This window comes from Microcaecilia unicolor, chromosome 3, assembly GCF_901765095.1.
Source record: "Microcaecilia unicolor chromosome 3, aMicUni1.1, whole genome shotgun sequence".
Classification (NCBI taxonomy): Eukaryota; Metazoa; Chordata; class Amphibia; order Gymnophiona; family Siphonopidae; genus Microcaecilia; species Microcaecilia unicolor.
The window spans coordinates 87,259,741-87,276,636 of record NC_044033.1 but is presented as its reverse complement, the minus strand read 5'-3'; the positions used below and the strand labels follow the sequence as shown (position 1 = coordinate 87,276,636).

At 43.2% G+C, this 16,896-nt stretch overlaps 1 protein-coding gene across 2 annotated transcripts in view; it reads right to left on the bottom strand.

The window, feature by feature from the left end:
• VPS54 (VPS54 subunit of GARP complex) overlaps positions 1-16,896 on the bottom strand; it is a 300,862-nt gene that overhangs the window by 82,902 nt on the left and 201,064 nt on the right. For both annotated transcript variants that reach the window (XM_030196152.1, XM_030196153.1), the window contains exons 14-16: positions 13,009-13,138; positions 12,007-12,188; positions 6,976-7,088 (exon numbers count right to left, since the gene is read on the bottom strand). In XM_030196152.1, coding sequence (XP_030052012.1) covers positions 6,976-7,088; positions 12,007-12,188; positions 13,009-13,138 — 425 coding nt within the window. The remainder of the gene's footprint in view (positions 1-6,975; positions 7,089-12,006; positions 12,189-13,008; positions 13,139-16,896) is intronic.

The window sequence follows — 16,896 nt, the reverse complement described above, 5'->3', positions numbered from 1 at the left end:
CATAACTCAACTCTTCTGTTGTACGATTCCCTAATTGTGGCTGTGCCACACGAACTTTATCTTACCACAACATCACTTTGTATTTGTTCTCACCGGAGTCAGCAAACACCTCTCCAGTACCATGTAAGCCACAATGAGCCTACATATAGGTGGGAAAATGTGGGAAACAAATGTAACAAATAAATAAACAACTTCTGCAGAACTATCTGACCAAACTGGCCGTCGTATCGGGAATCCTGCTCAAGGCAGTAGTGAGATGTGAATATGTGGACTAAAGACCATGACACAGCTCTGCAAATCTCCTCAATGGAGGTTGATCTCAAGTGAACTACCAAAGTAACCATGGTTCTGACATCATGAGCTGTGACATAACCCTCTAGTCAGCCCAGCCTGGGTGTTAAGTGAAGAAAAAGCAGTCTGCTAGCTAACTGGGTGTGTTTACCAATGGCTGCCCCCATCCTCTTTGGGTCAAAAGAAACAAAAAGATGGGTGGACTTTAGTCTGCTCAAGATTGAAGGCTAAGGCTCGCTTGCAGTCCAAGGTACAGTGTGCTTTTGCCAGGATGGGCATGAGGTTTGGGGAAAAAATTTGAACAGCGAAATTATGTGTTAGAGAATACTGAAGTATGTCTTCACTGCTCTGTGGAAAAAAAGATTATTGTGGGTCCCCTTCGAATGGGGCAGATGGAAAGGCACAAGGGCCTGCCAGAGGCTTCTGGAAGATTCAATACGCTGGGCAGTGTCCACACTGGGACTTCCTTTAATGACGTCAGCCATCTTATGTCTCGGAGAAAATTTTTTAACTTGTGTTAAAAAAAATTAATTCAATTAATGGTGCCACCCTTCCAATCCCTGCTAGGCCCACTGTCTCTCAGGGTCTGCATCACTGATTGTCTGCCTCTCTTGCTCCTCAAAACCCTCAACCATCCAGCATTGCCAGCCCCTCTCCTTACCAACATCTGGCACTGCTGGTCTCTCTCTCTTTCATGTCCCCATCCGGCACTCACTTGATGATGGTTCCTCTTCTGGACCCGTTTCACCATGCAGCAACAGGCAGCAACAATTACACCAAATAATAGGAATGCATATAGAGCATTGCCCCATGCGTGCCGTTGCTGGCTCTGACAGTTCAGCCTCTCTGAAACAGGAAATTCAGGGGTGGAACCAAAAGAGCCTACAGTGGATATACAACACATGCCTGCCTATTTGCTGTCATCGTCGCTGCTGCTGGCATCTAGAATCGAGAAGCAGTGGACCAGAGGAGGAGCTAGAACCAGTGTGTGCGAGAGAGGGAGAGGAAAGGGAAAGAGACTGGCAACATTGGATGGTGGTGGCAGGGGGCAGAGATGGGGAATGCTGAATTTAGGGGGGATAGGGGGAGAAAGACTATCAGGCTTATTTTCGAAAGAGAAGGGCGCCCATCTTTCGACACAAATTGCAAGATGGGCGTCCTTCTCACAGGGTCGCCCAAATCGGCATAATCGAAAGCCGATTTTGGGCGTCCTCAACTGCTTTCTGTTGCGGGGACGACCAAAGTTCACGGGGGCATGTCAGAAGCATAGCGAAGGTGGGGCGTGCTTAACACATGGGCATCCTCGGCCAATAATGGAAAAAAGAAGGGCGTCCCTGACAAACACTTGGTCGACTTTACATGGTCCTTTTTTTTTTTTTTTTTTAATGACCAAGCCACAAAAATGTGCCCTAAATGACCAGATGAAAACCGGAGGGAATCGGGAATGATCCTCCCTTACTCCCCCAGTGGGCACTAACCCCCTTCCACCCTCAAAAAAAATTTTTCAATATTTTTTCCAGCCTCTATGCCAGCCTCAAATATCATACCCAGCTCCATGACAGCAGTATGCAGGTCCCTGGAGCAGTTTTAGTGGGTACTGCAGTGCACTTCAGGCAGGTGGACCCAGGCCCATACCACTGTATCCACATCTAGGTGCCCCCCTTCATCCCTAAGAGCTATATTAGTGGTGTACAGTTGTGGGGAGTGGGTTTTGGGGGGGGGGGGTGGGGGGCTCAGCACACAAGGTAAGGGAGCTATGCACCTGGGAGCTTTTTCTGAAGTCCACTGCAGTGCCCCCTAGGGTGCCCGGTTGGTGTCCTGACATGTGAGGAGGACTAGTGCACTATGAATACTGGCTCCTCACACGACCAAATGGCTTAGATTTGGTCGTTTCTGAGATGGGCGTCCTCGGATTCCATTATCGCCGAAAACCGGGGACGACCATCTCTAAGGTCAACCTAAATGTTGTGATTTGGGCATCCCCGGCCAAATTATCGAAACAAAAGATGGACGCCCATTGTCTTTTGATAATACGGGTTTCCCCGCCCCTTCACAGGGACGTCCTGCGAGGGTGTCCTCAGGAAAACTTGGGCGCCCCCAATCGATTATGCCCCTCCACGTGATGGGGGAGGGGAGGGACTGGAAGCAACAAGCTGTGATCAGGGAAGGAGGACAAAGTGTGTTGAGGTCTGGAAAAGGAAAGAGTGAAAAGGGTGATGTTGGATGGTGTGTGGGGGAGAGAGAGACAGGGGTGATGCTGGATGGAAACAGGATAGAAGAAGAAGATGCTGGACATGGAGTGGGAAGAGAAAAGAAGAGAAGGAAATGCACATGAATGGTGGGGAAGGGAAAAGAGGAAAGAAATGTTGCTCAAGGATGGACAGAAGGGGAAACAAGAAGGGAGGAGATGGAAAACTGATTTCAGGAGGTAGAAAACTGGAAGAACGAACATGATAGATTGGTATAGGGAAGGAAGTGAAGAAAGGAAGAGAAAGGAGATAGTGAATAGACATGAGGTCCTGGCAACAGAGGTCAGAGCACAGATAAAGGAAAGCAGAATCAAAAAAGGGAATAAGCTAATTATAGTAATAAAACCATTCACAAGACAACAAAGGTAAGAAAAATTATTTTATTTTCAGTTTTCAGAATTTGTTTCTGCTGCCTATATTTTGCAGTGTACAGGAGGAAATGCGAGGTGGGGGAACACTTTATGAGATTGAGAAATTAAAATTTCTGTTTGACACACATACACACACACACATAGATAGGTACTGTATCACTGTTTTAATTATAATTGTAAACCACTTCAGATAAATCTGGTATCTGAAAAAGCAGTTTACAACCCAACACCTACTTTCTTAACAGGAAAATTGAATTACCACTTCCACTGCTTACATAAAAAAAAAAAAAGAAGGTTTGATCCCAATTCATGTGCTATTCTTTTAAAGTTATGCTTAATCTCACCTCGGGCTCGTAGTTGGGCATTAAATTCACTTTGAACACAGAAGAAAATGAAGTCTGGCATATTTGGAGAGGATTTTGCAGTTGTTGTAGTTGTTAGTTATATTAATGGATTAGTTGTAGGTTTTGACATAGTTGGGAATTAGAGGCTTAGGAGATTTTGACTGCCATTAAGCAGGAAAATATAAGAAACCAGGCTTCCTGTTTAATCTTTTTTTTTCATCTCTTTTTATTTTGCTTTGCAATAGTCATGATGTTTTCAATTTGACTGTTTACTTTCCTTTTCAGATAAAGGTCATAACATTTCTATAGAATTGATAGAAGTTTTTGTTTGACACAGTTTTGGATGTGGGTGGGTAGGTAGGTAGGGAGAATTAGTGATATATTTGACTTTGCATTTTAATATACTGTTGGGGGGGGGGGGGACAAATTGTTCTGCAGACTGCATGTGTGCTCTTGTTTATCTCTGATTTTGTTTAAAAAACTAAAAGCTATTCTAAGGGTAATCCAGCTAAATATTGCGCTGCTTCAGGGGAAAAATATCATTTGTAACCAGAGATGGAGTACATAACGCATAGTCTACAAAACATACTGGGACTGACTGAAGGGTCATCAAGCCCAGCATCCTATTTCTAACAGTGGCCAATTCAGGTTACAAGTACCTGGCAAGATCCCAAAACAGTACATTTTGTGTTGCTTATCCTAGAAACAAGCAGTGACCAGAACTGCACACAATATTCAAGGTGCGGTCGCATTATGGAGCGATACAAAGGCATTATAACGCCCTCATATTTGTTTTCCATTCTTTTCCTAATAATACCTAATATTCTATTTGCTTTCTTAGCCACTGCTGAACACTGAGCAGAGGGTTTCAATGTATCAAATTGGCACTACTTTTCCTTATACTTTCTGTGCTGAAATATTTATTGTACAGAGCTAAAACACACTGAAAATTTGGAATTTCATTTTTTGGTAGAAACACGTCATTTCTATTGTCCCTGGTACAAAATAAGTACCTGTACATATAATATGTAAACCGCTTTGATTGTAACCACACAAAGGCGATAGTTCAAATCCCACTCCCTTTCCCCAAAGTGAATAAATCACACTTGGACAGAAGTGAAAATATAAAAATGACAGTATTGGCTAGTGTGCCTTGTGGGAGAGATTAGTAGTTGACCATATAATTTAATTTATAAAATATATTTATAAACTGCATGGTGGTTTACATTTGTAATTAAAACAATAAGAGTACTATCTATATCTCATACTATATATCTATAACTCAGGTTCAAAGCTGCTTTAGTTTTTCAAATTTTACAAGGTTTCACCTCTGAACTACTACATTTGGTCCAGTCTAGCAGACAAAGAACAACTGATGCTAGCATCACCATTTCAAAAGACAATTCGAAATCAAAAGATTTTCAGCTCTCTATTCCCTGTATTTGGGAGTTAAAATATGAAACTCTATTGCCATCAGAACAGAAATACCTTAAGCTTCAGGAAGAGGCTAAAAACCTTCCTCTTCCCATAGACTGCTTCATAACAATCCATTGACTTCTACCTCCTAATATCATCCATTATCCTTTCCTATAATGTTTTCGGTCTCATGCATTACACCAATTGTCTCTAATTGTTCTCTTACCTCACATTAACATTATTGGCTTTTGTCTCACCTAGAATGTAAACCACACTGAACCCTGCAAAGGGGTTATTAACGGTATACAAGAATTGATTTGATTTATCTTTATGTATCTCTATAAATTAGATTGGTGAAATTTTTGTGGTTCATACTAACTGTCTTATAGATTGCATTTCTGCATCATTACTGTTATTGGTAGGGTTACAATACTTGCCATGGGGGGGAAAAAAAAAAAAAAAAGAGGACACAAAATATAATTCAGCAACTCCCCCCCCCCCCATCACACCCCTACCCTGCCCCACATCACACCCCCGCACCGCAGTGTCACCTTGAATCCTCCCCCCCTCAAAGAAAGTCAGATTCCCTCTCTCCCCCCATGTATGTCACCTCCCCAATCTTTTTTCCAGCCTCCCACCACTTTTTTTTTCCAGCTCCCTCCCTCCATCCACATGACTCCCATTCACATCCTCTCCCATCCTATACCTTATCGTCGTGCCCTTGTGGCCTCTTTGGGGCAGGAAAGAGCCCTTTTCCTGCCTGGTGCTGCCACAGACCTCTCGTTCCTGGCACCGCTTCAAAAGCTTGAACTCTCGGCAGCCATTCTGAAGCAATGCAGGGAGCGAGAGGTCTGCGGTAGTGCCAGGCAAGAAAGAGGGGGCTCTTTCCTGCCCCCAAAGAGGTCACTAGACCACCAGGGAACAACAATAAGGTACAGGAGGGGAGGACGCCCTATGGCCCGCCAGTCTGTTCGCAAACCCGGATAAACGGGCAGGCTGGCAAAACCCATCCGGACATCCCGTAGTGTCCTCAAAAAGAGGACATGTCTGGGTAAAACCAAACATATGGTAACCCTAGCTATGGGGATACTGTATTGGTAAACGAAATCAGAGGGAAGGTGTGGGTTGTGGTTCTATTTTTGGTACATGATTGCTAGGTGGAGGGTGTTGCTCTGTTGGTACTTTATTTCTAGCGTTCTTATTCATCATATTATATCTATTTACTTTGTTGTGAATTGCTGCCTAACGTAATTAGAGAAATGCATACCCACTCAATGCTGGTGCAAAATCAATTTGGAAAGGCCAACTAGAAATGGAACATAGATCTTGTCAATAGATTAGAACAGTATTTCCCAAGTCATCCTGGAGTACACCCTTGCCAGTCAGGTTTTCAGGATATCTGCAATGAAATATGTATGAAACTGATTTGCATACACTGCCTCCATTATATGTAAATCTCTTTCATGCATTTTCACTGCAGATATTCTGAAAACCTGACTGGCAAGAGGGTACTCCACGACTGATTTGGGAAACACTGAATTAGAATACTAACTGGTGATATAAAAAAGGTAATGGCCAAAGAAGTAAACCCAGATTAATAATATGTTGTTAATGTAAATTACTGAGAGTAGATTTAGTTACTGATAGGGGATCAGGGAAAACAATACATACAGTGAATGGAGAAGGTGCAATTTGGATCCTTACTGTGCATGCTACTGACAAAGTTGCCAGGTGGGCGGTTTTACTGCCCAATTGGGCGGGTTTTTGCCAGCAGCGGCAGGAAAATTTCGCCGGCCGCGGGATGCGGTTTTTTGGGCGGTTTTCCCGTCGCCACTTTGCGAATTCGGCGGTTTTGTCCGGGGCTTCTATTGGTCCAATTCGGTCCAATAGAAGCTTTTCCAGGGCTTCTATTGGTCCAATTTGGACCAATAGAAGCCTTTCAGGGGCGGGGTTGACGTCAGGGATGACGTAGGAGGCGGGGCTAGTGACGTGGGAGGCGGGGTTAGTGACGTGGGAGACGGGGATTGGCTACGGGCGGTTTTTGGGCAGGTTTACGGCTTGTTTGGGGCTGGGAAAATTTTTCCCAGCTGGCATCCCTGGCTACTGAACACATTTTAGAGGCCAAAGATTTTTCTCTGGTTGGTCCAGGGCTAGTACAGGAATATATCTTTTTATTGGGCATAAAAAAAATATTATTGATATGATAAACAACACACCAGCTTGTCTTTCAAATTACGGCACAGATGGTAGGAAAACGAGCAACTAGATAAAAAGAAAAAATATATAATGAAGCTGGCAGCATACCTCTTGCATTTTTCTCAGGTAAAGCGATTTTGCCATCTGTTATCAAATCAACAAGATCCTGAAACTCTGCAGGAACTTCAGCTTGCTTCCATCGTTCATTTTCTAGAAGAAGACTGGTTGCAACGGAGGAAGAAATGAAGGTCTGGGCATATTTGATTCCCTAAAGCACACTGACTATTATTTCAGGAAACAAAATTAATACTAAAGATAACCCAGAGCTTATTTGAATATTTTTATTTTATTGCTTTTCATATGGCACCAGGGATGATTGATAGATTTCAATCAACAACATTTGCATTCTTGTGCAATGCCAAGGATATACTACTTAGAATACTGCTATAGTTCTTAATAACTACAGCAATCATGGTGAGACTGGCCAAGACACCAGCACCTAAACCACTAAGCTGCTACACTTAACATAATAAATGACAAAAAACCTGCTTAGCCCATCCAGTCTGCCCAACAAGGTGTAATAAAATATGCATACTTGATCCTGATCAGTATTTGCCATTTTCAGGACACAGACCGTAGATGACTGCCCAGCACTGTCCTTACGTCCCAACTACTAGAGTTGCTTTCTAAGCACCACTCCTGGCCACCATAACACATCAATAGTTGTGAGGTCATTTAAGTTTTGTTTTGAATCCATCTCTTTCTATAAAGGAATCCTCTGTGCTTGTCCCATACATTTTTGAATTCCTTCACAAGGAGGGCATCCACTACCCTCTCCATGAAAAAAGTATTTCCTGATCTTACACCTAAGTCTACCACCCCACAACTTCAATTCATGTCCTACCACTTCCCTGTCTCTGGAAAAAGATATGTTTGTATATTAATACCTTTCAAGTATTTAAATGTTTATCATATCACCCCTGTCCCTCCTTCCTTTACAGAATACATATTCAGGTCTTTAAGTCTTTTCTCATATGTCTTCTGGTGCAAACCCCCATACCACTTTCATCAACTTCTCTTCAAATGCTACTAATCACTGAGCTGTCCGATACTTAAAAGCAAGGACATCTCAACCCTGTCTTGGGGACCCCTCAGAAAACTGGGTTTTCAGGACATTTGCAACGAATATGCATGAGAGAAATGTGCATACACTGGAGAAATCACTACAAATTTCTCTCATACAGGTTTGGGAGACCCTTGTTTACACAATGACTCTGTGTCCTATGGTTTCTCCAAAACAGTGGTGTCAAACCCATTTTAATGTTCGGCCACACTGTATATGAAGTGGGCCAATGATGGGGAAACATGCATACATTTCATTATTAAAATATGTATATTTATTTTTTACTTTTTAAAAAATAAAATATTTTCTTGACATTACATGTGCGTTCAATTAATTTATTTTATCCTTTTGGAGCTGAAGAGATCATATTGATTGGTATTGGGCAGGGCAGGATTAAGGCAGGTGCCTAGGACCCAAAAGTTTAAGAGGAGCTTCCAAGGCAGATTTTTGCCCTGGTTAAGTCTGCTGGATGGAGAAAGGGGGAGAGAATAAACCCACTGTTGTCTGCAGAGATATGTCCATTCCTTCCACCCCCTGTGCATTGTCACAGAGCAGCACTGCTTACCTACTTTTTCCTCTGCAGTTTAGAACTATGTGGTCTCCATCTGAGGGAGTTTTAAAATGTACTTATAATATAATGAGGGCCCAATGTGCTTGTTTGTCGAGGGCCCACCAAAACAGTTAATCCCATCATGGCAGGAGGACAGAAGCTAGGGGGAAGGTGAATTGATCAGAAGGAAGGAGTAGTTAGAAAGGATCTCAGAGGAAGGAGATGAATACCAGAGGGGGGGGGGGGGGGGGGGTATGCAGAAAGGATCTCAGGCAGGAGAGTGTGAAAGGAGGGCAGACATACAGGAGGGGAAAATGGGGGAATTAGGGGAAGAGGAGAAAGAGGAAAGGGGAGTGAGAGGAAGGGGAGGAAAAAGATGGGATCCTGGATCAGGAAGGGGACCTAGGACAGACAGGGATGATCCTCACACACTGTCCCCTCACTTACTCTCACCATCTCCTTTGCCCAATATTTCTACCCTAATGCACCCCTTTTAATCCCCTTGTTCTCTCCGCAGCCACTTTCTCATACCCTGTAGCACCCCTCACCCCTTCACTCCCCTCTCCCCACACAACTCACAGCTCCCCCAGTTTCCTTCGTTTACTCTTGCTCACCTTCCTCCATCCCCTCACTTACTCTCTAAAACCTCCCTGTCTCAATGCTTTCTTCCCTACTCCAATCCCCTCAAGGGCATAGTTACGGGTGGGGGTTAGGCCCACCCAGCAGCAGTGTCCCTTAAGTAGCTGCTATCTTTTGCTGGTCGCAGGCTCACGACTCCCACACGCTGTCTGTTGCTCAAAAACCTCCTTGCAGCTGCTAAGCGCTAACCCGGAAGACTCTCCTGTGCTGCATCTTGACTGGACAGAAACCGGAAGTTGCAGCAGAGGAGAGGCTTCCGAGTTAGCACTTAGCGGTTGCAAGGAGATCATTGAGTGGCAGGCAGCATGTAAAAATCACTGCCGGCAACCCATAGAAGCATGAGGAGAGTAGTGGGTGGGATAGGAAAGAGAAATGAAGGGGACGATAGATGCTGCACGGGGTTGAGGGAAGATGGGGGGGAAATATGCTGCATGGGGTGAGGGAAGATAGGGGACAGATGCTGCACAGGGGGAGGGAAGACAAAAGACAGGGGACAGATGCTACAGGGGGAGGGAACATTGGGGACAGATGCTACAGGGGGAGGGAACATTGGAGACAGATGCTACAGGGGGAGGGAACATTGGGGACAGATGCTACAGGGGGAGGGAACATGGGGAAAGATTCTGCAAGAGGAGCGGGAACATGGGGAACGATACTGCAAGAGGGGAGGGAACATGGGGAAAGATACTGCATAGAAGGGGGTTGGGAACATGGGAGGGAAGATGCTGCACAGGGGGAGAAGTTGCTGCAAAAGGGAAGAAGAGAGATATGCAGCAAAGGGGTGGAGGGGTGAGAAATGGAGAAATCTTGCATATGAGGTGGAAGGGAGGGAGACATGCTGCATAGATGGGACAGGTGGCACGAGAGTGAGAAATGTTGAACATAGGGGTGGAGAGGAGGGAGAAATGGTACATGGGGAGGGAGGGAGAAATGTTGGACATAGGGGTGGAGGGAAGGGAGAAACGTTAGACAAAGGGTGGAGAGGATGGATAAATGTTGGACATGATGGTAGAGGGGAGGAAGAGAGAGATGCTGCATGGGAAGGGGAGAGAGATGTTGGATCAAGAACACAAGGGAGGGAGAAGATGGTGGACAGTGGGAATGAGAGGGGGAGATGCTGGACATGGGGGTGGATGAGAAGGAGGGAGAGGTACACAGGAGGTGGTGAGGGGAGAAAGAGGGAAAAATGCTGGACCGTGGGGGAGAGGGCAGGAGGAATCTAAAAGGGTGAAGGGAGGAAGAAGATGGGAATGGTGGAACTCTGTGGGATAGGCCAGGAGGGGAAGGAGGGGGTGGCAAGGAAATGAATGAGAAGATAGTGATTGCAGAAGGTAGAAATATTGTAATGGGGAGTAGATTAAAGAGAATGTAGGGCTGGGGAAGGAGATGGGGAATGGGAGAGCTAGTGGGTGAAAGATGATGATGTAAATTTGATAGGTAGTTGAAAAGTAAAAAGGAGGAGAAGAAGGGTGAGAGAGAGAGGCAGAAAAGGGCTAAAAGGAATGATCAATATGTCAGAGCCAGGAGTAGTGAGGGAACAGACAGGAGAGGAGAAAAGGCAAATGGACTGCAGCCGCTTGAAGAAGAATTAGCAGACGACAGACAGAAAAGCAGAAAAGAGAAACTGGAACCAGCAAGATGGAAAAATAAAATGTCCAGACAACAAAAGGTAGAAACAAAAAATTTTATTTTGAATGTTTTAAATGGAATATGTGTTAGCTTTTGGAAATGTGTATAGCAAATGTCTTTGTATCGTGTTCACTAGAAAAGGAAATGCATTTCTGTTTTATATCTCCAGTTTTGCAGTAATGCTAAGCTAAGTTTAACGTCTTGGGGTTCCCATTCAATTTTTGTCTACATATTTTATTTCTAATTTGTGATCCCTTATTTGGTGAGGGTCTGCTGGTGTGATAGTAATGGCAGGTGGGAAATCTGAGGGGAGGCAGAGAGGAGAGGAAATCGGGGAGGGGGGGGGGCTCTTCTTTATTTTCTTACCTGGGCCCAAGCAGGTCTAACACCAGTCCTGACCCTGGTGAAGATCCCTAAGCATCCCCAGCTAAGGACCTCCTCCAAAGACGACCAGAACTCCCTTCTACCAAGCTCAGCAGTTGGCAACAGCATCCTTGAACCATCAACAACTAAGCATGTGTGGGATGCCGGCATCAGTGGCTTAGGGTCATTGCTGCTGCCTGCCAAGCTTGGTAAAAGAGAGCTCTGGCCACCTTCAGAGAAAGTCTTCAGCTGATAGAGCTTGGGGATACTTATTAGCTAAAGAATTTATATTTTGAGGTGGGGGTAGGGCAGGGCAGAGAAAACTTTATGCCGCCCACCCACTTGGGGCTCAGGACCACCCAAAACTGGCTGGCTGGCTGGCTACGCCACTGAATCCCCTTAATCAGGGTCTCATGAATTTGCCACATGGCAAAAGGAGGAGGAAGACAGTGGCAGTGCAGTGCATTTGTGCAGCAGCATTGAAAAGGTACAAAAGAAGGTGGAGGATTGAAGGCAAGCAAGGGGAAAGGTGAAAGAACACCACAGTAAATAGAGGTTTTTCGGTATTTATCCAATAAATACTTATTTTAATTTTTTTTGCACCTGGAGTTTTTTTATTGGTGTTTATTGGTTAAAACCTAAAATCAGAAACCCTAAATATATATAATCTGACTGTAGCTGCATTCGGTAATATATACAATCTGAATGCAGAAAGGGGGGGAGCACATATTTCACTGTGTAAGCAATAGTGTCTAAAGGCAAATTGATAAGGGAAATACCTCTCAATGAACAATATAAAACTTAATCATCAAGTGAAGGCAAAAAAGAATGATACCTTAATTTTGTTTTCCTCTCCTCATGGAATCTATTCACAAATCTGTTGGCTTGGCTCTGAAGTGCTCCACGCAATGACATGCTTTTCCTGCCACAAATCTGTTCAGTGTCTAGCACAAATGCTTCCACTAACCGTGAAAGGGTAACAAACTCAGAAGAGGTCAATTTCTCCAGAAACCCATCCTGAATTACAGAAGGAAGCATCACAAAATCAGTGACAAAACAATGGGACTTTCCGTACTTAGAACAAGTGGGGCTTTTATTTCCACAAAACCTTCTCATTCTAAAATTAGGACTGTTCAGTACAACTAAAATCTAAGAACAGCTGTCAGCTTAACTATGTTCATCTGCACTGTGAAGGCAACAGTAACTGAACACTGCAATCAAACCAAAAGCATTTTCCATTTTCAAAGAGCTTTTGTAACCCATTATTAGACAATCCCCTGAACAAGAAGAATGTCATTTTGTTCAACAGTGATTTTATTGCTGGGGTTCCCTGCAAGACACTTCAGCACAAACACTGAAATACACTGTAGACCCTATATAATGTGGATATCAGCCTCCAAGATATTTGACTGTTGTAAGTGAATCTGGGTTATATTGGGTAATGGCCTATCATTTAACACTTGAAAACAAGGAAACACCCATGGAGATCAAAACCTTGACTGCATTATAAGCGATCTGGTGTTATGTTGAACAGCATTATATTGGGTCTACAGTGTAGTTTTGTCTTGACTAATTGTCTTGCTTTGTTCACCTTCAGCATAACAAGAATGAAAATTGATGTAAAACGCTATGTCAAGGGCTTATATAGAAGAGAAGCACTGTCTGTAAGAACATAATGGATGGCTAGCTCTAATTTTCCTTTGCCTGCCTGTGCGAAACAGCAGCAAAAGCAGTGATCTGTTAACCTTTCAGAAGCACAGGGCTAGTTAATGCTCTCTAACCATACAAATACGCTTTAAAACCTAATAAAATGAAAATGTGCAAGAAATCAGCTTACCTTTGCTCTTGCCATGAGGAATTTCACACAACGATCATGGCAGATGTCTGATGCAGTGTAAAGTAGCTCCTGGATGCTATTAGCGAGTTTCCCCAATTCTAAGTCAGTCAGTTTCATGTCATCATTAACCCTAAATATGAGAGCAAATATAATAAAATTATGTGATCATGACAGCCACAGACAGGTGTGTCTGATGTTAAGAAACAGTCAAACAGGAGGACATAACACAAAAATATGAATGTAATCTGTTCCTGAGAGAGCCAGTGGCTACAGCAGATGATTAGAAGTTTAGACAGCAGTGAAGTCGATGGCTGCACTTGGAAATATCTGAAGAAAGAAGCTATGCAGTCTCAAAATCCTATGCACATCATTATCTTTGGATAATTGTTAGGCTGCTGCTACAAAAGGTATCCTACCCGTCAAAGAATCCATGACTAACATTAGAATCTGTTCTATCACTGTGACCCCAAGTTAAGTAACTGATCTACACTTTGGCATTAGGTGTGGAGGAGCAGCCCAGTGGTTAGAGCTGCAGGCTGAGAATCAAAGCAACCAGGGTTCAAATTACCAACACTCCTTGTGACCTTGGACAAGTCACTTCACCCTCGGTGACAATCTGAGTGGTTGATTTTTGAAGCTAGAATTTTCAGCTTTGAGTTGCACTGCTGAGGTCTTGGAAAGACTTATAATATACCTTATTGGTGGAAGCGCAGTCTATTCCCAACCCTAGTGATGGTATCATAACATATTAATGTGTACTAGAGTCCAATTTGTTGTCATAGCTGAAGTTCATACAGGATGTATGTGCGTAAGTTTAGGCACATATGCTCCAAGCCATAGTCTAAAAGGTGATTTCCACACGCAAAATGCTTCTTTATACAAAAATGCCTTTTAAAATTACACCCTAAAGTATTTTAGATTTTTTTGTGGATAGATTTCCTTTTTAACTTCTTGATGTCATTGTAAGTTCTTTACAAGTTTGTTCTTGAAAATATTTGTAAAGTGAATATATATATATATATATATATATATATATATATATATATATATATATATATATATAATAAAACGCACTTCCAACATTCTGAAGCTGACTGCATGGCTGAGGCATTCCTGCTGTCTGTATCCATCTCCTGAATTGACATCACGTACTTCCAGGTTCGTCACAAGCAGAAGTGACCAACCACACGAGGTTACTCGGCTTCAGAATGTTGGAGGTGCATTCTATTAAATAGGATTCGTCAGTTCCTTGAAGCACAGCCAGAGCTCAGCGTCCTGCACACCAGAGAGAGAGGGGGGGGGGGGGCTGACACCAGAGAGAGGGAGGGAGGGGGGGGGGGAGGTATCTCTATCACACACACTCTCTCTCTCTCACAGTCAATGCCTTTCTCTCTCTCACTTTCACACTGTCTCTCACATACTCTATGTCTCACACTGTATCACATTCACTCTCTATATGTCACACAGTCACTCACACACTCTCTTGGTCTCATACACTCAGTCTCAAAAAGAGTCTGTGTCTCACACTCACTCTCTCTCTCGCACACACTGTAACTGTGTGAAACACACACTCTCTCTCTCTGTGTCTCACATACGCACTTGCACACACTCTCATTCTCACACACTCACTCTCACAGACACACTCGCACCCAGACTCACTCTCTCTCACACACACTCGCAAATTCACTCTCTCTCACACACACACAGTCACTCTCACATACACTCTCTCAAACAAACACACTCCGAGGAAAACCTTGCTAGCACCCGTTTCATGTGTGTCAGAAACGGGCCTTTTTTATTAGTATATATATATATATATATATATATATATATATATATATATATATATATATATATATATAAACATTCATCATAAAAGAACTATCAAAGGCAACCTTGGTTTGACTTTTTCTGCTCCTATGAGCAAGAATTCAAAGTGTTTAAATAAACCAAACGAATGCCTTAGTGCTTATTTTCAGTTTCTGATTATAGTGTATTGCTGAAATTTTGCAAAGAAAAGATCAGGACTAGTCAAAATATTTAATGAGAAATTAACAAATTATTTTCTTTCCCAGCTATTTTCACTTTCAACCGAAGTAATTAAGTACATAAGTAATGCCACACTGGGAAAAGACCAAGGGTCCATCGAGCCCAGCATCCTGTCCACGACAGCGGCCAATCCAGGCCAAGGGCACCTGGCAAGCTTCCCAGTAACAAGACCCTTTCTTTGTAGCACAGCCATCAATTCCTCTGTCTATTTATATCTACTAATAACAGGCTACAATATAACATGTGATCATGAGAGGTCATGAAGACAACCCTTCACCTGAGTATGAAAGTTCACCTTCAACCACAAATACAAAGATTAATTCATAAACAAAGCTGATACATCTATGGAACAAAAATATTGTTTCCACAATGTAAAGGCTTCAGAATCTGTCAACCCTTACAGAAAATCATTATGTTTATCATTTTTGACAGATTGTTTCATTAGTATCCCTTTTTATTGGCCAACCACATACTCTAACAATCTCCCTCCGCCCCAAGAAAACAAACACAAAATCTTAATCCACCTACCCCCCTCCAAACCCAAGTTCAACAAAATTCAGCCCTAGACCCCTCAGAATCACCGCTAAAACAGAAGACAACACAATTTCTGGAATCCAACAAAGTACACAATCTGAGGAAGAACAGCTTTATTAGATGTACATCCTGACAAAATTTGTTTTCCACTGGATCAAGCAAAGCCATAAATGCGGTATTCACGGATTTCAGAATGGCTTTGGACATGGTTCCATATAAACATTTTATTAAAAAAAAACTTGTTGGTATGACTGGTTAGAAAATGTTTGAATGGAAAGTGACAAGTGGAACGTGATCAAGAATAATGATAAACGAGTTCACGTTGAAGAAAGGGGTGTTACCAATGGTTTTCTAGGGAAATTAGTTTTTGGTCCAAATCTTTTCAATATTTTTGGAAGCAATACTATGGAAGGGCTATCAGGAAAGGTTTGCCTCTTTGTGGACGATACCAAAATCTACAACCAGGTAGATACCCTGGAATGTGTGGATAACATAGGGAGATCTACGAAAGCTTAAGGAATGGTTTAGACGTTGTCAGCTAAGCTTTAATGCTAAGAAGTGCTGGGTCAGCATCAGAAGAGCAAAATTCCAATGAAGAAATACAGTATAGGGCAGTGGTCTTCACATATTTTGCAACATTGCTGGCCATGTGCTAAAGATATGTGCCCATTTTCTTAAACCACCCACTTTTTGCCAGCAGTCTCTTTCTCTCAATCCCATAACCAGAGTGGAGGAGTAGCCTAATTGTTAGTGCAGTGGGTTTTGATCCTGGCGAACTGAGTTCAATTCCCACTGCAGCTCCTTGTGACCTTGGGCAAGTCACTTAACGCTCCAGGAACTAAGATTGTGAGCCCTCTAGGGACAGAGAAAGTACCTGCATATAATGTATACAACACTGTGTACATCTAGTAGCGCTATAGAAATGATTAGTTGTAACCATCTTTGCCACAAGTCTCTTTCTCAAACCCCTCCCCCCCCCAATCTCTCTCACTCAATCCCTCTCACCCTTTGCCATCTCCATCTCAAACCCTACCTTGTGCCACCAGTACCAATATCTTCCCTCTACCCCTTCCTTCAGACTCCAAGCAACAGGGAAAGGGTGAAGACAAGTAGTTCACAGCCACCCCATGTCTGCTTCTGTCCAGCACCACTGTTTAATCACTTCTTCCTAGTCTTAGGATGTGCTGGGAAAACAAAGGGCAATGAAGCTCTGCACCCCCCCCCCCCCCCCCCATTTACTTTATAGTTGTAACCCAAGCTGGCTCTGGGAGGGAGACGACTGCTGCAGCACCAAAAAAGGGGAAA